Below are 22,562 nucleotides of genomic sequence, written 5' to 3' on the forward strand. Positions count from 1 at the left end.
TGAAATATCTCCATTAAAATCTTTACAGACTGGAAGGCCACATCCATCCTGTAGATAACCATCCTAACAGCTGCTTGCTGTTCTATAAAGCACTTGTGCTACACGAAACAAAACTGGTACCACTGTCTTTTAAATGACTTATAGAAAATTATTAAAGGAAGAGTGTCTTTTATTACTTGGCTACAAACATTACTGTCAGGCTGCACTGTGAGATCACTGGAAATGCCATACAGATTAGGAGAAATCTCATTCTGTTCAGAATAAGAACTGTGGATTTTGTTGCTCCTCATATGATCCTGAATACAAGACTGAAGTAGAAGATTTCTGTTCATTCTCACAAAAGGTCTATGGGGAACAGTACAAGATTCCCTACAGGAACTCACATGCCTCAACTCAATATGGACTACAGTTTTTTCTCTGGATTGAAAGCCAGTGCAAGCTCTGTTTGATCAGCCAACTGGCCAGCACAAAATAAGCAACACCTGTCTAATTTAATTCCACCAGTGAGACCTCCTGTCCACCAAAAAGCTACCACAGAGTTAACCTCTTGAGGCTGGTCAGATTTTGAACTTCCTGCAACTCATGGAGGGAAAACAGGAAAGGAAAAAATAAAAAGGAAAACAAAAAAAAGTAGTGAGATGAAGAACCAACAACCCCTAAAAGAATGGCTCTCAAATGAGAGCATTTATGCTCTCTGCTGCTTCCCACAAACCTCTAGGGATTCCAAACCAAAACCTGGCTTCTAAATAAAGTGTTGCCAAATAATTATTTCATACAAAAGCCTTGAAACAATTCTCTCTGAATTAAGTTTGCCAAAAAATATACAAAGCCTTTTTTTTTTTTTTTCTAATTTGGATATAGCCCTCCAGCATACAAACTTTTTTGCTTAACAGTCAAAAAAATTCACAGAATCACAGAATGTTTGGGGTTGGAAGGGACCTCTGAAGATCATCCAGTCCAACCCACCTGCTAGAGCAGGTTCACCCAGATGAGGTTACACAGGAAGGTGTCCAGGCGGGTTTGAATGTCTCCAGAGAAGGAGACTCCACAGCCTCTCTGGGCAGCCTGGTCCAGGGCTCTGGCACCCTCAAAGTAAATAAGTTTTTGCTCATATTCAGACGGAACCCCCTGTGCTTCAGTCTGTGCCTGTTGCCCCTCATCCTATCATTCGGCACCACTGAAAGGAGTCTGGTCCCATCCTCTTGACACCCACCCTCGAGATATTTATAAATGTTGATGAGATCCCTTCTCAGCCTTCTCTTTTCCAGGCTGAACAGAAACTCTCAGTTTCTCCTCATAAGAAAGGTGCTCTAGGCTCCTAATCATCTTCATAGCCTGCCACTGGACTCCCTCCAGTAATTCCTTATCCTTCTTAAACTGGGGCGCCCAGAACTGGACGCAAACTCAAGTATGTTAACATTCAGGACAACTACTTGGTATGTTAACAGATCTTATAATTCCTTCTGAAAAAGACTGGAACAAGGCAGAAGGATTAATTCATTATCATACCCTTATCAGTGTAAAGAAAGGAGCACATAAACCCAATGTTGTCTCCCACCATTTCCAGCAAAATCCTTCAATACAGAAGTTTCTTCATAGAACAATGTTTTGGTTGCTGACAGAGGGAGCCTTTACAGTCTGGTTTCCCAAGGACAGTTAGTCTCCTCTCTCCATTTATAAAAACACAATGCACAAACATCAGGCATAGCACAAAATACTTTAGTGCACCATCAAAGGGCTTTTGTTTTCTTTTAAACTCTTGATGCATTTACCTCAGTTGGACCAGCATACATCATGGGGGAAGGGAATATAGCCACCACTGTTGTTTCTGGATTCAAGATTCCCTCCTCCAGTACTGCAGCATGTTGCTTCATGCGCCACATAAGAGGAACATCATCCTCTTTTGTCCAGCCCCCAAGTGGGTGCAAGAGTAAAACTGGGCGCCGGTAACCACGTTCCAAAAGCTGCTTATGAGTATCCTGCATCAAAAGAGCATGTCCATTGTGCACCGGGTTGCGTAACTGGAATGCAAAGACAGCATCTACAGAGAAAAAAAGAGACAAAAAATATAAGGAAAGCAAGTTATTTTATCAGGAGTTGTACAACCATATAAAAATATTCAAACAGTACAATCTTCCTGTAGAACTCTATTGAATAAATATAATAGTATTAGTAAGAGGTCATTAAAATATTATGAATTATTATAAAATCATAATCAATAAGCAAAACTAATAAAAACAACCATACTATAAAAAATGTAAAAAAGCTTCCTTCATTTTTGAGTTTTCCACAGAATTACTCCAGCTTCTCCAATAGCTATAATTTTATCTTCGGATTTTTCACTTGCATGAGCATATAATATAAAGTTAAATTCTAAGAGGAAATCACACTATGCCACCTGTCTTAAAGGCTCAGTGTATAACCAGAAGAATAAATGGACATGTTTGCAACAAAACAAATAAAAGGGGATTTAATGTGCCGTAGTAAGTTTCCTTCAGCGAAACAGCTCAGTAGAGTTTACGTACAGTGAGAACAAATCAAGGCTAATTGCTATCCCAATGTATTACAAACCCTTTGACAAAAATCCCTTACACAACCAGAATTTCTCCCTTCTGCAAATTAAGATGAACCAAGGTACACTGCAAAACAGCAAAATCACTATAACTTCAAGGTTTTCCAGTAAGGAACCAATGAAATCTAGGGAACAGGTTTTTTTCAGGTATCAAAGATATCCATTTAAGGGCTACATAAACCAAGGGTGGTATCTGAAACCTGCAGATCCTGGAAATACTGACCACGCTGAAAAGAGACAGGAGCTCGGGACCAATCTCAGTTTGCATTTGTGATATTAATCTCTTCCCTCACACCTAGAAGTGCTTAGGAGCTGCCTGCCATTCGCTGCTACAACTAAGGCAGTATGTTCTCTGCTTTATGACATTACTCAGCCTCTTATTTATCTGCCTGACATAACTGCTTTAGTGAGAAAAACTGTTCTGTTTCTTCTGCAATATAAAGCTAGCAGTTGGCTCACAATTTTTAACTGTGATGAATTCAACTTTGCACCAGTCTGCTTGCATTACTGTCATAAGCTTTGATCCCCAGAAGCAGCATGAAACAGAATTAAAAATAGAAGAGCATCAAAGCTCAGCACGCAACCATACCTCTATGATTTTAGCCAAACCTGACAATTTTTAAATCACGTTCTACCACATTTTAACATTATCTTTTCTTGCATTAGGAAAATGTCTAGTGTGCGTGGAAAGATAAAATTCAGAACTTCAGGCATTATCAGCTTCTCTTGTGTATTTAGACAATGCAATGCCTGAGATGATAAAAATTAATACCAGTAAAAGGCAAAAAATGCCACCTAAGAAAACATTCAAAATCTTCATCCTTGAAACAATGCTAGCCCCTGTGGTATGGAGGCAGCAGGCACTTTGCAGGAAAAAAAACAGAAGAAGAAGAAATTACTCACCAGCATTCATTTCCTTGAATTTCTGCCTTAGTTCAGCTGGTGTGAGACGGTACTGATCAAGTCCATCATTCCAATAAATACGATCAAGGACCTGTAGATCTCCACCAACGAGCCAGTTCCCTTGCTCCATAACCATCTAACAAATGAAACGAAAATCCTTGTTAGGATTGGTTGTCAGCTTCTCCTGAGTATCTAGAGCATTGCTATGGGAGCACATTTTACCAAAGGAAGAGATACAGGTTAATTTTGAGTCTCAAGTGAAACATCAATTAAAAAAAAAAAAAAAAAAAAAAAAAAGAAAAAGAAAAGAAAATCGATTACACATTAATAAAGAAGTAAAGAATCCATAGTTTTCACATATATATAACTACTAGCCACACAGATACTTTTAGAATACAAAGGCTTTCCCTTTTTAAGAGAAAGCTCGCAATTTGAAGTTTGTTTGATTTCTTTTTATCTGATTTTGTCACAGGTGTAAACAAAAAGATACTGTAAAGACAAACATCAAAGGAACCATATTTGGGCTCTGCAGAGCTCCAATGCAACACTCACGTCAACTTGCAAAACGACACAGCAATGAAATGACTATGTTACAACTAGAATATTTCAGTCTGACATACACGTAAGGTCAAGATAATAAAACATACTGAACACAATGGATTGGAAACAACTCCCCAGAGAGTTAAACAATGAACTCTCCAGAAATGGAGCCTATTTCAAAAGCATCCAAATCAGGCAGTTCTCACATGCTCCACATGCAGGCAGAATAGAAGTTTTCTTGCCTTTACAATGCATATATCCTCTGATTAAGGAGCTTTGATGATCCATCTGGCTACACAGATGGATGTGTTTCCTAGGCACACTAGAGGGCAAAGTTCCCTCTTCTGTAGCACAGATTCTACAGTAAATTCTAAATTCATTTCATGTGTACATATCGACATTAGATTTTCACACTAAGTACAGACTATTCAACAGCCGCATAGAACAAAAAGCTCTCACGTTTGTTTCTGCTCAAATGTTTTAATTAGTTCTCAAAGTCGTTTTGCTATCGAAATACACCAGTCACATAAATCAACTTCACTTAATTTGCAGCTCCATAAACAGTACAGCTAAAAGGACTGGATTTTCAACTTTTAAACACATACCTTGATATAAGGATGTTCCTTGCATGTTGTTCCCCATTGCCTAGCACAGCGTTCCTCTTTCCTGTGCTCGTAGAATTCAGGATTACGGAGAATGGCCACACGGCGACCTTCATACACCAGTGCAATTGCTGTACACCCGTCCAGTCTTTCTTTGTCCTCTTGAGTAGCTGTTAGCACTATAGGCACTGACAGATTAATAACTCCCCCTGCAGAGTGAAGACAAAAAAAAAGCACACCCTTATCCTCAGTAATGGTCATCAATGATATTATGAAAATCTACCCTCCTAACAAGTTACAGTGCAGGCTGTAAGTGTATCACACAGCAGGTAGTTCAAGAATTATTTTAACAAGGGTTGTTCTTTCCTTCATTACTATTACGGAATGCTATTATGGACCAAATCTTTCAGCGCACCAAGCTAAACAGCAATTAAATTGCAATTCTGAATTCTAAAATCAGTTTCTTCAAAACAAATTAGAAATGTGCATTTCAGGTTTAAATGTTCTTCAAAAATGAAAGCATTTGAAAAATAAAATTAGTAAAGGCAAAAAGACAGAACATTCAAACTCTGACATGATGATAGGTGTAAAAAGAATAAAACCATCAAGTTTAAAACTGATTATTGTAATATCCTATTCTCTTACCTCAGGTTGTGCGTGAGCCTGATAACATGTTATCACATCACCACTAAGAAGCTAAGCATCAACAATATTTTAGAAGTAGCATTTGTAAAACTGAGCAAATTAATCCTAAGTTTTAGCCTACCATCAAGGAGACAGTCAAAGTGGAGGCACTGCAGGTATTCTCTCTCTCTCATAAAACCGTTCAGGGGTGTTGCCCAACCTTCTGCTAGCACTTGCACCCACTGCATATCCACCTTGTAAAGAAATGGAGAAATAGAACAGATGAAAGTTGTTGCTTAATGATTGACATCAGATATGAATCATAATAGATCGTGATCTACCCATAAAATGCAGGACAGTATAAACAGAATATTTCTCAGTACTACAGTTTTTAATCACAACAAATTCTACAAGTAAGAAAAAACCCGAAACAACTGGTGCCTCGCTGTTTGTATTTTTGGCTATTTTCCAATCCCTACACTAGATCAAATTCCCATCTGTTAAAAACCCAAGCAACAAATAAATAAAATAACACACAACAAACTTTATTCCTAAATGTTTGATAAAGTTCATCTTAACAGGATTAGAGTCCCACTTGCATTTATTTTTTAACAAAGTAAGATAGCCAAGAAGTAAAAAAAAAAAAAAAAAAAAAAACAACAAAAAAACATAAAAACACCACATACCATTATCACAAAAATTATCAGAACTATGGGGGTGAATACTAAGATGTCTAATCTTAAACAGATTAGATAGAAAGGTTTTATTGCAGAAACTAGTGAGACAATCCAGAAGTAACATTCTCTCGGGACTAGTACTTATTTTAGTTTAATAGGTATCAGCCTACAGGGAATTTCCTTCCTTAGCATTTAAACAGTCACATTACCACTTAGTGTGTGGCCTCTATTATTTCTGCATGTGTATTACTAAGACTTGGTCAAGTCCTTGACAAGGACAGACTGCTTGTGCAAGGTTCTTTTGCAAAGAGCATGACTAATTTTATTACACTGTTTAATTTATACTGAGGCAAGTATGACACACATTTTCTTCCCAAGCTTACGTTATATACTTGCTTGATATTTAACAAACCATTGGCTGGGGATGGAGGGGGAAGTGATTTGTTCTTCTAGATAGAGAGCAATTTAGAACAGGATATTACATGAATTTAATAATGTTGACCTTAAATATTTAGTTCTTATCAAAGCAATAACTAGTTTTACAGACACATATGTGAAAGGAATCTAGCAAGATGCAGTGGAAGGAAGTATTAAAATTTGGTAGTAGCAGAGGGCTATGCAAATTTTAAAACTATTTAATTCAGTGCTTAGTATGTCATCTCAGTCTTTCAAAGTCAAATTACTCACTGCAAATGCTCAACTCTGAGCTTAGTCAGCTCCTAAATCAAACGCTTAGCTTAAAGGTCTAGTAATACTATCAAAAAGCCAGTGAAAGAACTCATATATTGTATCTGTGTTTAGGCCTAGTTCTTCAGTAAAAGATGATTAGGTAGAACAGAAACACAGCCAGAAGTAGCTTTGTCTAATTTATCTGAGTTGGAAAATAGTGCCTTTAACCAAAATAAGAGTTGATCAAGTTGATCCATCCTTTTCCACATCTGCTCTGCTGGAAGCTAGAGAAGTAGCACAAAGATGTTCTAAACAGAAGAAAACCGAACCAAACACAAAACCAAAAATCTACCAAAGTAGACTTAAGTTTGTAACTGTTTGAGCCTAGTATCTAAGTTTACTATCGTTCAGCTGAAGGTTACCAACAAGGAGAATCAAGAAGCAGCAACTGATTTCCTTCATATTTCTAGGTCATTACATTTCAAAATGAAATGGTTTGTGTAAGTAAAGTAAATAAGTAATTCTTCTAGAAGCAACTGCTCATACAAGACATGTCAGGCATGGTTTAGTCCATGGATGGGGTGGGAGGGAGCCATGGGAGGAAGTCGCTGTAAATTTAATGTCTTTGGATAAACTAAGTAACATTATACCAGACATTTTTTATGAAATTACCAAGATTCAACTTTTATCTCTAGTAAGTGATCAAAAAAACACAGATGCTGTGATTTATCTCAAGAAAAGATGGAAAAAGTACATCAAGATACATTCTGTAACAGTACAGGTATTTTGACTATATCTACTTCTGCTGAGCAACAGATTAGACTGTCTTTCAACTTTAGGAATAAGACAACTGAACACAAATACCTTATTTATTTCCAAGGTTAGCAGAGACTCAGCGTCAGTTTTGGCCAACTGTAGCTTGTTTTCCGGCACATAAAGCTCCTTCACCTCATAAGAGGCATCCACTGGTACAATGTCCTGTGTAAAAGAAGCAGAACTTAATGTTTGGTCAGAATGCTTCTTGGACACTGAACATGTGGCCAAGAAGTAAAATTATGATGTTGCACTACACTGTAGCAAGAGTTCATTCATTTCGTAATCTTTACTCATTTAAAAGCCAGCACTGTTCCAAGGTTATGATATATTGCTAGCCAAGGTGCTGGCTGCGTAACTAAAGCAAGACATTCTGACATTTTTTTCTAAACCTTAAGTACCCTATATAACATTTACCTAGGAAATATTTAACTATTGAATTAAGTGCAGTTTTCATAATTTATTAATGCCTACATTACCTACAGCAGAATAGAAGGCTCTATGCTTTTATACTAGCTAAAGAAGGAAAAAAATTCAGAGACTGAGCATTTTTAAGTCATTCACTATACAACATACATTAGAAGTGGTAACACAGAGGTTAAAAAAAGTCTTCCTTCAACTGAAAGTGATAATACTGAAGTCCAAATTAAAATAACTACCTACGGTTAATGATATAACACCAGTGTCCTAATATATATACAAACACTTAGAACACTTAAATGTGAGTCCATATGTTCATATATACACATATATGCAATGAAAGAAAACCCAGTTTTATAACCAGAATACCTTAGAATATCTCTTTAAAGAGTCTCCTCTGATAAAGGATTGTATAAAATGTCAAATACCAGTCAAATGTTCCACTGATATTCAAACAAACCAACGAACCACCACAAACCAACCAACCAACCACCACCACCAAAAAACCATACACATACACACAAAAAAAACCCACAGTGAAAAGCAGTTGATAGCTCTTTTTAAAACAGATTTTTCTACGTTTTGGAAAATTTTGTAAAGTAATGCTTTACTTTTTTTTTTTTCCAAAAAAAGTAGTTCACCCTTACAACAAAGTATATACAGACCCATAACAAGAATAAAGAAATTATCTTTATTTTTCCAGCATATGCAGCCCAGAGTAAACAGATATGCCTGTGGGCAACACAAAGTTTGCCCAAGCATTCAAGCATTTATCGGACATTAAGCACTACCTCCACGGAAGGCAAAACAAAGGGAATGGCAGGATAAAAGCAAGAGGGAGATAAAATAACGGCAGGAGTAAAAAGGCATGGTGAGTCTCACCGGCTGTTACGTATTTTGTATCTCAAAAGACAAGAGGAAAACAAATTGAACTAGCACTTAGAAATTCTGTTTTATCAGAAAAAGCTCAATCCATAACATATCAGATATCATTAGGGAAGTTGATTTTACTGGACAGTAAGTTAGGCAAAATATGCCTTCTATTTTCTCTGGCTGTGCTGCAGCACACTCCTATCACAGCAATAAGCCCAGAATCAAATAAAGGTAATTCCTGCTGTAAAGAACAGCAGACCTTACAAGCAAAGTGCAATGACTGAGTAGACATTATACTGCTTCACAGATATTCCCCTCTGGACACTAGTTCATTACCATGCTAAAATGTCCTAATTTTACAAACCATCAAAAGCTTAAAATAAATGTACCGATTAAGAAGGTCTCTTCAAATATTAACCTGGTTTTAGTGTCCCACTAACTGGCAAAACAATAGAGAAAACAAAGGTTTCATAATGCATTTTCTGTTAACGATCTACTTCACTATAAGGATGTAAAAAGCTTAAAGACAGTTCTACCAACACTGAGTCATACATCCGGAGAATTTGTAACATTAGTAAATCTATAACCCCTTGCAGACATAAAAATGGTATTTAAAGCAATATCTTAGATTTAATATTAAACAAACAAACAAAAAATCCACACAAAACCAAAACCAACCAACCAACAAAACCCCACCAACAACACAGCAACAAGAGGAATGCATAGGTCTTTAAACTGTATGAATTTGAGGAAAATGCTAGGCTAGCAAGCCATCTAGTGACCACTTTACGGTAGTAACTTTACTCAAAGGTTCATTGTAATTACACAATATTCCTGAGCATTTATTATTTCTCAAATGCATTCATATAAATAATGACAAAATAATTAAAAAAATAAACTAGATGCTTTCCGGGAATGTGCTTCCACAGACTATGGTGGTAGGTTTTTTGCTGAGGCCAACATCCTCAACAGTCTCTTAAGAAAGGGCCATCAAGCAAGTTTCTGCTAAAAGGGCATTCAGAAGTGACATCCAATTTCAATCACTGAATGACTAGTCTCATAAGTTCATATTAATTGAGGTGTGAGGCCACTGAATTATTTAGATATGTAAAAAAAACCCAAAAATTTGCTTGACTATTATAATCACTGAAGTATTAGTACCTACAGCTTGCAGGGAAGTTTGTCAATACTTTGAGTATGGGGAAAACTGACAAGTACAACAACCATGATTTAAACAGAGGTACAATTTTCTGGACAGAGGGCTTTTTCTCTGCCCATCAGTTGTGCTCTATCACATCTTAAATTCACTTGAGCCATAGAAACCCTCCTCCGCTTGTGCCAACAAGCCAAATTTCTGAGCCCAGCCATTCACTGCTGTTTCTCTCAAATGTGTAAAGATGCCCTTTACACATTTGCTTGCATCTAAATAAGTCATGTTTAGCTTAGATGGCACATCTGTTCTTTAATAATAACTCAAAAATTATACATGCTTTTTTAACAATTTGTGCTACCGAAATCTATTTCAATAACGTTCATTAGTATATTTTCAGAAGGAAACAACCGCAACCAAAGCACACATACCTCAAAACCAGAAAATCCATAACTTAAAATACAGGAAATTCTGCTTACTTTCCTAAGCATGAGGAAAAAAAAAAAAAACAACATTTTATTGATGTGGGAATTAGAGAAGTTTAATACACTGAGGTGTTTGGTTTTGGATTGATTGTTTTTGGGTTTTTTTTTTGTTTGTTTTGGTTTTGTTTGTTTGTTTTAATTATGCTTAAATGCTTATACTGGTTTCTGCTCACTCTTGCTTACCTCTTTATTCTTGTACCTTTAAATCTTCTCTATAACCGTATAAAACTAGTAGTACAACCTTGCACATCCTTTACACAGTGCATGTTTATTTTTTCCTCCAGCTTCTCACACAAAATAACTATCAGCCTTACCACAGGATCATGGAGAGGCCTCTGGAGATCATCTAGTCCAGCCTCCTGCTCAAAACTAGTCTGAGTACAGCAGGTTTTTCAAAAGCTTGGCCAACAAGTTTTGAATATCTCCAAGGATGGAGCACCCACAAACACTCAGGGCAACTTGTTCTAATATCTGATCATCTTTAGAGTGAAAGGTTTCATTCCCTTACGTCTCCTTTGAATTTCCCATATTTTATTTCATGTCTGTTGGCCCTCATCCTACCCTTGTACACCTCTGAGAAAAGTCTTCATTAGTCGTCTCTATACCTTCCAATTAGATACCAGAAACAGCAACAAGACATCCTTTAGTTGTCTCTTCCTTAGGCTGAACAAGTCCAGTCTTTCCCTGTACAGTGACATCCTCCAGCCCCTAACCATCCTGGTGGCCTTCTGCTCAACTCACTCTAGTACATCAGTGTCTGTCTTCTACCAGGTGAGGGAGAAGGGCACAGACTTGGATGTGGCATCCACATACGGTCTCACAAGTGCCCCATAAAGCAGCAGGATTGCTTCTCTCCAACCTGCTGGCTATGCTCTTGCTATTACAGTACAGTATGCAGTTGGACTTCTTTGCTGCACAGGCACATGGTTTCATAATGCTTGTATCTTCCTTGTCTCTTAGGAAGAGAGATACTTTGTTTAGTTATCAAAAAGATTAGTTATTCCATATGTGAGCATATATCAAAGTTAAAAGGTAGGTATGCCGCAAGTTAATGTCATCATACTGTATTTCATACAAACAGTTCCAATAGCATAAACCATTTTTAAAATCCCCATGGTCTGCACTTTGTCTTATGAATCCCAGTTAGTCCCACCCAGTTACCTTTCACTGTAGGTATTCGAACACTGTGTCCAAACAAGTAACGGTTATATTCATATAAATTTTCTGCTCAAAATATTTTGAAAGCAGGAGGAGACAGGAAACAAAGTTTCACATGAAATAATGATTCAGCACCCAGCTACTAGCTGGATATAATCGTGTCAAATAAACTCTACTAAGTGCCTAATTTACAGTCAACTAATGAAAAAAGTGGGCTGAAGACCTGTAATGCCTTCTCTACATGAATGCCAGACATTAAAATACTAAGCTCCCATGTTTGCAAGTTTCTCAGTAAAAAAAAAAATACTGAAAGATGTTTTAGAGTCTGCTATAATTCATGTTGATGAACAAGGTGATCACACAGAGTATTCCTTATCATGAAATTTTGGTAAGTGATAAGGAACTAGGCAAGATTGAGAACTTTGCTCCAGGGAGAATAACTGTGTTGTTACAATGATAGCTGAAGTATACTTAGAGGTGTAAAACACAAAAACAAAAAACCCCACAGATACGCAGAACCGTAGAATCCATTTCTACACATTTTCCAGGAACCACCAGCCTCAAAGAGAACAACCTTTTAAACCACAACAATGAAGAGCAACCCCTAATTTCTACTCTGCTCAAAATTCTCACTGCTCCAAAATACAGAATTTTAATACAACTGCAGGGAATTGTGTGAATATAGCTAGGAAATCAGTACCATAACATATCATGAGGACCACCTTCCCAAATACAAGTATAGTGCTAAGCTTAGATAATAATTTGGCTGTAACTGTTGGGGGATGAGTGCGAGGCAGAAGAAGGGACAGGAAGTTTACACCTACACTCACAGTGGACTGATCTAAACAGCAGTGGAGGTAAGTGCATAACCAAATTCCTGTTCGGGGTGTGGTACTCACAGAGCTGTCACAAGCTGATGTGACTTTTATACAAAGGTAGTTAAAATTTAAAGTTACAACTGGAAATGCAACTCTTTCCTTGTATGCTTTTGCACTTCCTTGACAATAAAGGTGGCATTCCTGAGCTATGACTTCTTTAGAAATTAGTGTCTGGGCTAAATATTGTGCAGTGGGCTAGATCAGCTCTATTTGTTGGCAGGGAAAACAAGAACAAAAACAATGAAATATTTACAGCCAAACACCCGCACTAGGCTTGTCTGACTCCATTGGCAAATTTCAGCAGATTGAAAGCCAAATCTATCATGCTCAAAAGCTACACAAGCCTTCTGACTGAAAAAAGTGTGCAAGCCCTGATTTGTACAGTACTGAAAGCAGTCGCGGAGTGGGAGGGGAGGGAGGAACTTTCCTTATAATTCAGTCTAGGTAGCTTTAGGAGATACCAGTATCTTGCATGCTAGGTCCCTAAACAGAACTTCAGAGTATCTATTGTATTTACATGCGAAGAAACCAAACCAGGTGACACTCAAAACAAAGTTATACCACACAAGAGCTTTTCAGATTCAACAGCTGCTTATTAGTCATATTTCTGTGTGGTTACCTCCCTTTCTCTTCCATAAAGGATTGAACATGTTTTTGGAAATGACAGATAAATTTGCTTCAGAGTTCTTTTCAAATACTATGAAAAATTCTAAGCAGCAAAGAAATCCACCACCTATACAAAACATTTCAAATTCTTGTTTAATAAATATGTGGGTATACCTATCTATCTCAAAACACATTTATACAGTTCCAGCTGTCTTCTCCTTACTGCCATTATTGTCTAAATTAGTATAAAACCAGGTCTTGAAATTCAAGGATTAACAATACTTCGAGCAGACTTCTTCCCAAAGTTTTTTACAGCTTTGAAACAAAATAAGCATCCTGAATTATTTTTAATGCTACTGGTTTAGTCTTTTTCTTTACTAATCACAATAGATTATTAAAGAACATAGACAGAGCTTATTCCAGTTAAAGGAAACCTACAGAAAATATATTCTGAGTAAGATATCTTGACATTCATGATACTGAAGCCTACAAAGAAAGAAAAAATAGTGCTAAAATGTGCCTTAAGCAAAGGACAGGCAAAGCTGACTGGCCAGGAACCAGCATTCAGCACTGTGTACCAAGTGTACTAATACTTTGGGAATCACTATCTTGGCACATGTGACGTTGGTTTCCACAATTACGAAACATACTGAATTGTTCTGAGCAGGAAGTGCAGAGCCTCCCACAGTCAGAAACCTGCCACCTCCCATTGGCAGGACTCCTACACAGCTCTCTCCTTTTCTCTTCCAAAAAATATTCAGATGAGTATTAGGGTAAAAACCTAAAATTCTGCTGTGGTTTTCTGCCCTGTCTTATCTCCTGAGCAACCTTGAGCAAGCAGTGATCTATTAACAGAGTTTTCTTGAAAATTTAGATACAAGAGACTGAATCTCTTCAGAGCTGTACTGTCATGGAGGATTAAAATCAACTCCATGCTGGCTAGCTACGTTAGAATGTCTTTTGCTTGTACCAACTTTAACAATTGGTAGACCTTTACTCAAGCTACTGCCTACACCCTAAACTTCCAGAACATCTATCTCACAAAAACCATTAATAATTGTCTGCTAAGAGTATCTAAATTAAAACAATTGTCTGAGACGTCATCCCACCACCTATTGACTATAGATAAGGATGTAAGGAGACATGTTTCTTCTACACAAAGATTAGCAAATTCTGCGGGTACTGTTTCAAGAGGATAAAGCCATCTCATTGCTGCCTTCACTTCTAGTAAGTTTTGGGTTCTCTGTCATTCTGTTTACTGTGGGTGGCTTTTTAGGGTTTTTTTTGTTTGTTTCTTTCCAAGTTTTTTGGTTTGGGGATTTCTTTTGTTTTGTTTTTGTTTGTTTGTTCCGTTTTTTTAGGTTGGGTAATGAGCTGAATCCACTTATCAGCCAACAGGACAAGGCCTGGAGGCTTCAAAAGGGATGGTGTAGAAAGAAACCTACCTTGTCAGACCATTAACTCAACTCAGCCATATCAAGATCAACTTCCTGAACTCGTTATTACACAATTGCAAGATTACTTTTACTAGCACAAGAAAAACAGTGGTAACAATCGAAACCAGACACAACCACGGCAGCTCCTACCTAAGTCAGCTCTAATTACTGTGTAACTGCTTGCCAGTCTCTTCACATGTGCAGCATATATTTGTATGCTTTAGAGACAAAGTACAAAGTTCCAGACTTACAAACACTAGCAACCAATTTTAAGTCCACATTCATCACTCGTTCTGTAATAACTGAGACAGCATTCTCTCCCTTCCAGTTACGATAATATAAATTAATTTTCCACCTGTCCAAATCTTCTTTCACTTAGAAATCAATGTTCAGGTTTAAAAAGGAAACATATAATAGAACAAATTTAAAACCTAGAATTTAAAGATGTGCAAGTGTTTAAACTCTTAAAAATTGTCTCCGCTTTTCCCAGATAATACATTTGGATTGTAGGTACAAGTGCTTTGAAAAAAGTTATTACAACATATGTGCATTTCTGCTCACCCTCTCTTGAAGAAGTTCCACAACTTGTTGTATACAATCATTCACATCACAGGAATCAGTTTTCAGCACAAGCTCTGGGGATTCTGGTTTTTCATACTCAGAGTCAATCCCAGTAAAACCTATAAAGCATAAGACAAAAATCTTAAGTGACTCTTCCAAAAGATGGCTCCATTTTAGCATTGTTCACAGACATTTTTCTAGATATAAACCAACACAACAGGCAAGAGCACAGTTTTCGCTTCCTTAATACAGGATTTCTTAGGGAAATCAACAGTTCTTTATCAGACCATCTGCTAATCCTACTACATGACTACATCAAACTTCATCCTGCAGTACATACCTACCTTATTTTTGTTGATTAAGTTATTTGATTTATACTATGAAAAAGGAGCACTGGCAGAACTGTGCACATCAACCCAGAATTAGCCATCCATCAGCTGTCCATTATTAGCTGTGATTGTTGTTTCGGTTTTGTTTTTTTAACACAAAGCCTGATGTGGATTAAACAGCCTATATGTAAATATAGGCTCATGCCACGAAACAGTACTCTGAAGAGTAAGGAATTCCAACAGCTATTACATTAGCTTAAATAATATACCCCCCCTTAAGATAGCTGTAAATGTACAGTAGATGTGTGCGTTTATATAGTTATATATGTTATAGCTATTGTTACAGACTGTACAAGCTACCAGTAACACTTGTTCTGGCCTACTTAGCTAGCAATCTGCTTTGAAACCTCTAGAGGAGATTCTGACTAAGCATGCATAAACAAGAAGGAAAAAACTCAAGCCCAAAGGCAAAGCATGTAAGCACTACAAGTCAGATCTGCAGCAGAAATTTCAGCTGAGATACAGCAACTGAACATCTGCACCCTCTACAATCACAAATGCAATCATTAAAACTCAGGTTTTTCACTTCAGACTTCAGTACTCTCAAAATCAGTAGCTTAATTCCCTATCTAAGAAAAAGATCAGTTGCTGCAGTGCCCCATGTGTTAAAGAAAGGCTGATATCTGTTCCAAAACCCATATATTTTGTAAGTATCTGATTACTGGAGAAGTGGGAGTAGGAGGCAAAGAAAGTGTCCTGTTACCATCACCAGAGAAAAAGATAACAGCTGCTGACATTCCTTGTGAACAGGCAAGTTCATTTCATTTTCATCTTTCCTATGTCAGATAGCTCATAAGATACAGTCGCTTTTCCTGCTTCGATTCTGAGCAAACCTCAGTTCAGCCTTATTTATTCCTGGTCACTACATGATCTGTTTGGTAGTACTAGAAGTATCAAGCAACCAGTCAAATGGAATATCTTAGATTTCTTGAATTTTATATGACTTCTGATTAATGGCAAGTTCGTCATTACAGTATCTGCAAATTCAGCCCCTGGAACTTATTACTGTAAAAACTGCTTTGCTTAATACAGGTAAAAACTGCTATTGTCAACCTCTGCAAACTACAATATAACACAGAGCAAAGAAGCACTTGAAACAATGCTTACAATGAGTTGTCATCTATTTAAACATTTTTTATTGCAGGCTGTACTTAAATCTCGATCTGAGGCTGGTGATAGGAAGTCATTTTCATGGGCACTAGCATAGAACACTAATTTCAAAACAAAAGTTAGTCTCTTCAGAAGTATTCTTAATGGTTTTCACAGAAAGATTGTTTTTACAGAAAGATCATGCTTTATTTCTTGGAAGAAGTTAGTAACTCTTATTAATGCAATTCTTTATAGACCTTTTGATGTAAGGATAGTCAGTTTTGCCCTTTTACTGCGCTATGCATTTAACTAGTCAGTTGCACAAGCTAAAAGAGGATGGCAATTTTCTGCTTGGTCCTGTCTGCACTCTATGCTGCCTTTAAGGGTGGTACAGTGACAGACTTGACCACAACCACTCAGGTGGAGTCAAATTACACAAATGTTTCACTTATGTAGAAAAGATGTGACTACATCTAGGTTCACCTTTAATTTCTCCAGCCCTGGCTTTCTTATAGAGTCCTTTAACATCTCTCTGCTCACAGACATGCAATGGAGCATCCACAAATACTTCAAAAAAAGGCAAACTTGCCCCTTCATGAATTCGTCTGGCATTATTGCGATCCTGAAAGGAAACAAAGGAAAACACTATAAGATTGCACCCCACATTGTTTTTGTCTTTCTGCTTTCAAAGTTCATTTTAAAGAAGCTGACAGTAAAATGTAAACAAGTTTTCAAAATTTGAAAATATAAACATGATTGAATCAACTGATGCCCTGCAAGCTACATCAGTTTAGCTATACTTCATGACATGGTAAAAGCTGACATCAATATCTGAGATATTTTACATTCTAAAAATACCCAAACAAACCCAGGCACAGAGTACAGAATTTTCTATACCTGCCTCTATCTTGGGAGTTACATCCCCAGCAGCTACATCTGCCTAGCTCACTAAAATCAGAGGAGGTGCTACCTGCTGCTCCTGATATGATTACCCTGCTCTCCAGTGCACCAGATTTCTCTAAATTTGTTAATCTGACAAAACTTGTATACTCCAAATATTCTTTTATTTGCATAGCTTGCCAAACACTGAAACAAGCGGTGAATTGCATTTAAAGAACAAAAAACTTTCAAAAATTCCACTAAAACCATCTCTTACTAAATATGGTCATTTTTCCTCATATCTAAAGACTTCTGTTTTACTGCAGGATCTTGAATTCCCCAAATCATTATCTGTTTGTACCACTACAACTGACAAAGTAACACATTCCTATGCTGTGAAACATCTGAGCTACAGACCGTGGGTCATTCTTCAAGATACATGGTGTTCCCATATCCTTCCTTGTCTCCCATCCATTTTCTCATATGTAGATGAAAGATGTATTCACAAAACAATGTCAACATGGATTTAGGTTAATTTTCAATATTATCTAATGTCATGTTGTATACACAGCATGAAATAAATTTTAAAAGAACTACAGGCAATAAAACATCTTTTCCTTAAGCCAATTGGTAAAATAACAGCTCACACCACTCATTCACTGAAGGAAAAGTTGCTTTTAAAAACAATTTAACTGAGTCTTCAGGATAAGTGTATACCTAATCTTCATATTTATAAAGTACTGGAATCCACATAGATCAAAGAAGACACTGTAATTTTAAGAGTGTTTCTTGGAAGATCATTTGGGTTTGTTCCTAACATTAGATTAATAATTCTGCCTAATAGACTGAACGACAGCTCCGGTTACAGGACTAATGTAAACTTTTTTTAATATTTAAGATGAATGTTTCTGAAATTTGAGTAATGATCTCTAGAAAGAACAAATGCACAAATGTCATTAAAATTAACAAGAACGCATTTGATTCTGGCTCAGTTCAGCTAGGGGTATCTATAACTAAAATTCAGAGTGACAGTTTGTATTTTCACTACACTTTATCTAGAGGGTTTTCACATTTACCTGAGTATAAGGAGAGATGAAACTAGTAATGCACACCAAACCAGCGTCTGCAAACAGTTTAGCAACCTCAGCAATACGACGAACATTTTCTTCTCTATCTTCTGGTGTGAAACCCAGATTCTTATTAAGGCCTTGGCGAATATTGTCACCATCCAGTGTGTAGCATGGAATGCCATGGCATACTAAATACTCCTCCAGTGCCATGCTCACTGTAGTCTTCCCAGCACCAGACAGACCTAGAATATTCAATAATATAAATACATATTATAAGCTTAGAAACAAGCTAGTGCAAATCATCGTACAGGTACCACTGCTGCTATGAAAAACTCAAAGTGATAGGCATCAGCAGCAATGCCTTTTGGTGACACTTACCTGCAATCTAAGCCAAGTGCTTTTTACATAAACAACAGGTATAGAGAGAGTAAGGCATCAAGTTAAGTGTGCAATTAAAAGCAGATAAAAGATTTTGGCCTTGAGAGCTTTGACTGGTTTCTCCTTCACTCAATTTAATGTCCAGAAGATGAAGACCAGTTTACTGAAAACATGAGAATATGTGTAACCCAGGACAAGTCCTACTTGGGAAATTAAGCCAATACCTCTCTGTCCATCCATCTCACAGAGTTCAGTATGGTTTGGCTCATACTCTAGAATGTCAAAAGATTTCTGACTTGTGAATAATGACCTATGAACATCTATAAAAATTACCTACAGTTTCTCAGACAACTCCAGTTTCTCAAGTCAATGCTTATCTGTCTACTTTGACAAGAGCAACAGCTACACATTATGAAGCTGAATGTTATGACTTAGGCCAGAACCAGCTTCCAAAAGCTGATGTCCTGCTCTCTTGCCCTCTCTTCTCTCCACTCACACCATCTTACCTGTATTATTCCACCACCTCTGGTGCCTGTTAGCCTACTCAGTCCGTTAATCTTTCCTCTCCTCCCTCCTTTTTTTCTTTTTCTTTTTTTTCCCTTTTTGTGTGTTGGGGGAAGGCTGTGTTAAGTTCACGGATTGAATCGTCTCAAGGTTGGGCTGGGCAAGAACTACAGCTTTTATGAGGCAAAAGAAGGAAAGCAAGATTGGAAACAGAACAGCCTTCTTTTGGTAGCACTTAAGCACACTCCCATCCTAGAAAATCGGCACGGCAGTGCAAATTAAGATTTCAACAACTTCATAATTTACCTTGATGCAGTCTTCAACTTGTCATTTTCGTCCCTACATCTAGCTTGCTATTCACTCAAATGCTCTAGCTCTTCACAGATCACTTAATCTCCGACATGTAATGAAATGCAAAAGTTAAGGTTACACAATGAATTTTAGAAACAGCTTTTGAGCTGACAAGCCTTTAAAATAACTTACACTTTAAAGCTGCATATTATTTTACTTGTGAAAGTAATGCTTTTCCATACTTTTTATACACTCCTCAGGTTTGTTTTTTTTTTTTTTACTAGGACCCTCTGACTCAACAGCACAAGACATTTGTTAGAATGTAGCTCTCAAAAAAATATTATCTTAAAAAATGAAAAGTGATCCCTGAAATAACTTTCTATACACTCCCACCCCACAACTGCTGATGAGGTGAAAGAATCCTGAAGGAAGTATACTACTGTTTCAGCTTTTATTCTAAAACCTAGCAGAGTTTTGAAGACTCATGTTTGCATGGTTCTAGAATGGGTAGTTTTGCTTACTTCAATATGTGCAGTCCATCTCACTCCCTAAAATTAGGGCTCAAAAATCTTCAAAAACCTAGCCTCCCTGACATGCTCTTCTTAATACCTCACAGCCTTCTTTCTTTTCTGTATTCTAGCACCACCCTTCTTCATCACAGAAAGAAAAAAGAAATTGGAAATTAAGATTAAATTTGTTTAATAAGAATGATGACTGGAAAATGTTGCTGTGCAGATAACTGAGAAAACATTTTTATCATGACCTTTTTCAATAGGATATTAATGAATTACCAGGAGAAATAGAAAGGCAACCTACCATATCATTCAAGCATTGAGACAAAGGCAGGAACTACGTAACAGAAACAGGGAGATAAAGGGCTCCATTCTTTACAAAATAACACGACAGCAACCTGTTGTATCAAATGTGTTTGGAATGGCTCTCAGCAAATTGTTATGAACTACCGCTTTACCTTTCACACACCTGAACACTAGTGGAAACAAATTTTACTTCACGTAATAGGTTTCTCTAATACTCTGTTAAGATCTTTTGTACTGCAATACAAAATGCTCTAATGGTTTACGAACTAATTAAATAACACATTGTTATATTTTTTATTTTCAGTTTTAACTAGACAAAACTCCAAAGGAAATATGTTAAAGCTTCCAGGAACCTTGTAAGACAGACCAAACAAATCCTCTCATAGTTATGAAATGAAGCTGTGCTCCAGAATTTAATTACCCCCTCTTAATTAGGTTTCATCTGTTAAAAGGTAAAAAGAACAGTAGAAAAAGCCAGAATGGGTAAAAACACACAAAAAAACACATCCACTCCAAAACTCACCTGGAATTAAGCAGTGGACAAATACACAATGGTCCTAAAGCACTGAACAAAATGCATTCTCAAGTTATTACCTGTCCTAGAGCAATTTCTTGCTAGTCTACCTAAACATAGTAAGAAAATTGCATGAAGTTCTTAGATTCCACAGGGATTCAACTTTGCATGAAAAAAGGAGCTACAGCTAAGTAGCTTTTCAGAAGAGTAACTGAGTGACTTTACCTGTTAACCAGACTGTACATCCACGAAAACCACTTCTTGTTCCTACCACTTGGCCTCTCTTATTCCTACTGACATGATGAGCTTGATAGGTAACATTGGTTGCCCTCTGCATTCCCTGTAAAAGAAGAAGCTGATTAAGTCTTTAACTTCTGAAAGCGTGAGCTGGGAAAACATACTAAAACTTATTCACAAGCACTGAGACAGAACAATGGAAGTAAAAATAATAATCCATCAGCTGCAGCATAGATCAAAGGACACAAAGGAATTAGAAAAGCCACCCATAGCAAATCACATCCCTTGTGTTCCTTCTGTGAAACTTGGGATTGCCAGGTTAGCCAACTACTACTTTCAAACACAACTTATTTAAGAAAAATCAACTACAAAAATAGAGATGAACTGCTACAGCTGCTAGACTTGACTTCAAGTCATTTAAATCTAAGAAGTTCAAACAGATTCTCTGTTCCGGAGATAAAGGTTTCTGTCATAAAGCAGCCAAACATTGGCTCATTTTTAACTCTTAAGAGGTCTTTTCATTGCAAACCATGCACATCTTGTCCAACTTTCGGTTCAGCAGACACACCTCCAAACATCTCCGCCTTTACCTATGATATCTTCAGTCTCCAGAATTGAGACAGTTATCATATATTCTGAGTGTTTAAAGAAAACACTATTTCCAAGCAACTTATTAAAGAATTTATACAAAAGATGGGATTTTGTAATATAATTTTAATTAAAACAAAGCCAGTTACAGAATTTCTTAAAACTATTTATTCATCATAACAAGCTGCTGTACAAATACCTTAAGATGACACTGCTGTCAAACATGTTTCATAATATAAGGCAAGGGAAGCTACAGGAAGATCAAGCCTCAGCATTCCCTTAAGCTTTAATGGTATCTAGTTATACCAACTTCGTTCATAAAAGATCAACACCTTAAATAACCAGACAGAGCACTAACAATCAGAAGAGAAGGCCTAAAAACAACAAAAAAGGGAAGGTGGGAGGGATTATTGGTATACATAATGCTGCTTTGTCTTCTCTTGCTTACAAACATTGCAAGATATTTGCAGTACCTTCTCTTTCATCATTGTATGAGGGCTACCTGGAAAGTAATGCACTTATGACATCTAATAAAAAAGAAAGAAGGGAGGATATTCATCTATGGGGTACTAGCAGAAAGCTGTTCATAGTTTTAGATACAGACAGCACAATGTAGGGTTAAGAGAAAAATGGTAACTACTTATGGCTTCAAGAACTGCCACTACATTGTTCTTCTATAGAAAAACACATCAAAAGTTTATCTATGACTTAGTTGGAAAGTATAAATTTGTGTGATTTTATGTCCCCACTTCTATACACAGCTGGGCTCATGGTTAATACAAACAGAAACTCAAGGCAGGAACAAGTCTTCAGGTTTTTAAATGCAACTCCATAATTC

At 36.9% G+C, this 22,562-nt stretch overlaps 1 protein-coding gene across 2 annotated transcripts in view; it reads right to left on the minus strand.

The window, feature by feature from the left end:
• PAPSS1 (3'-phosphoadenosine 5'-phosphosulfate synthase 1) overlaps positions 1-22,562 on the minus strand; it is a 38,378-nt gene that overhangs the window by 10,089 nt on the left and 5,727 nt on the right. For both annotated transcript variants that reach the window (XM_082051443.1, XM_082051444.1), the window contains exons 2-10: positions 21,125-21,239; positions 18,401-18,636; positions 16,929-17,067; positions 14,968-15,086; positions 7,452-7,565; positions 5,384-5,495; positions 4,621-4,826; positions 3,476-3,611; positions 1,773-2,041 (exon numbers count right to left, since the gene is read on the minus strand). In XM_082051443.1, coding sequence (XP_081907569.1) covers positions 1,773-2,041; positions 3,476-3,611; positions 4,621-4,826; positions 5,384-5,495; positions 7,452-7,565; positions 14,968-15,086; positions 16,929-17,067; positions 18,401-18,636; positions 21,125-21,239 — 1,446 coding nt within the window. The remainder of the gene's footprint in view (positions 1-1,772; positions 2,042-3,475; positions 3,612-4,620; positions 4,827-5,383; positions 5,496-7,451; positions 7,566-14,967; positions 15,087-16,928; positions 17,068-18,400; positions 18,637-21,124; positions 21,240-22,562) is intronic.

The sequence above is a fragment of the Streptopelia decaocto genome, assembly GCF_964273445.1.
Source record: "Streptopelia decaocto genome assembly, chromosome: 4".
NCBI classification, from domain to species: domain Eukaryota; kingdom Metazoa; phylum Chordata; class Aves; order Columbiformes; family Columbidae; genus Streptopelia; species Streptopelia decaocto.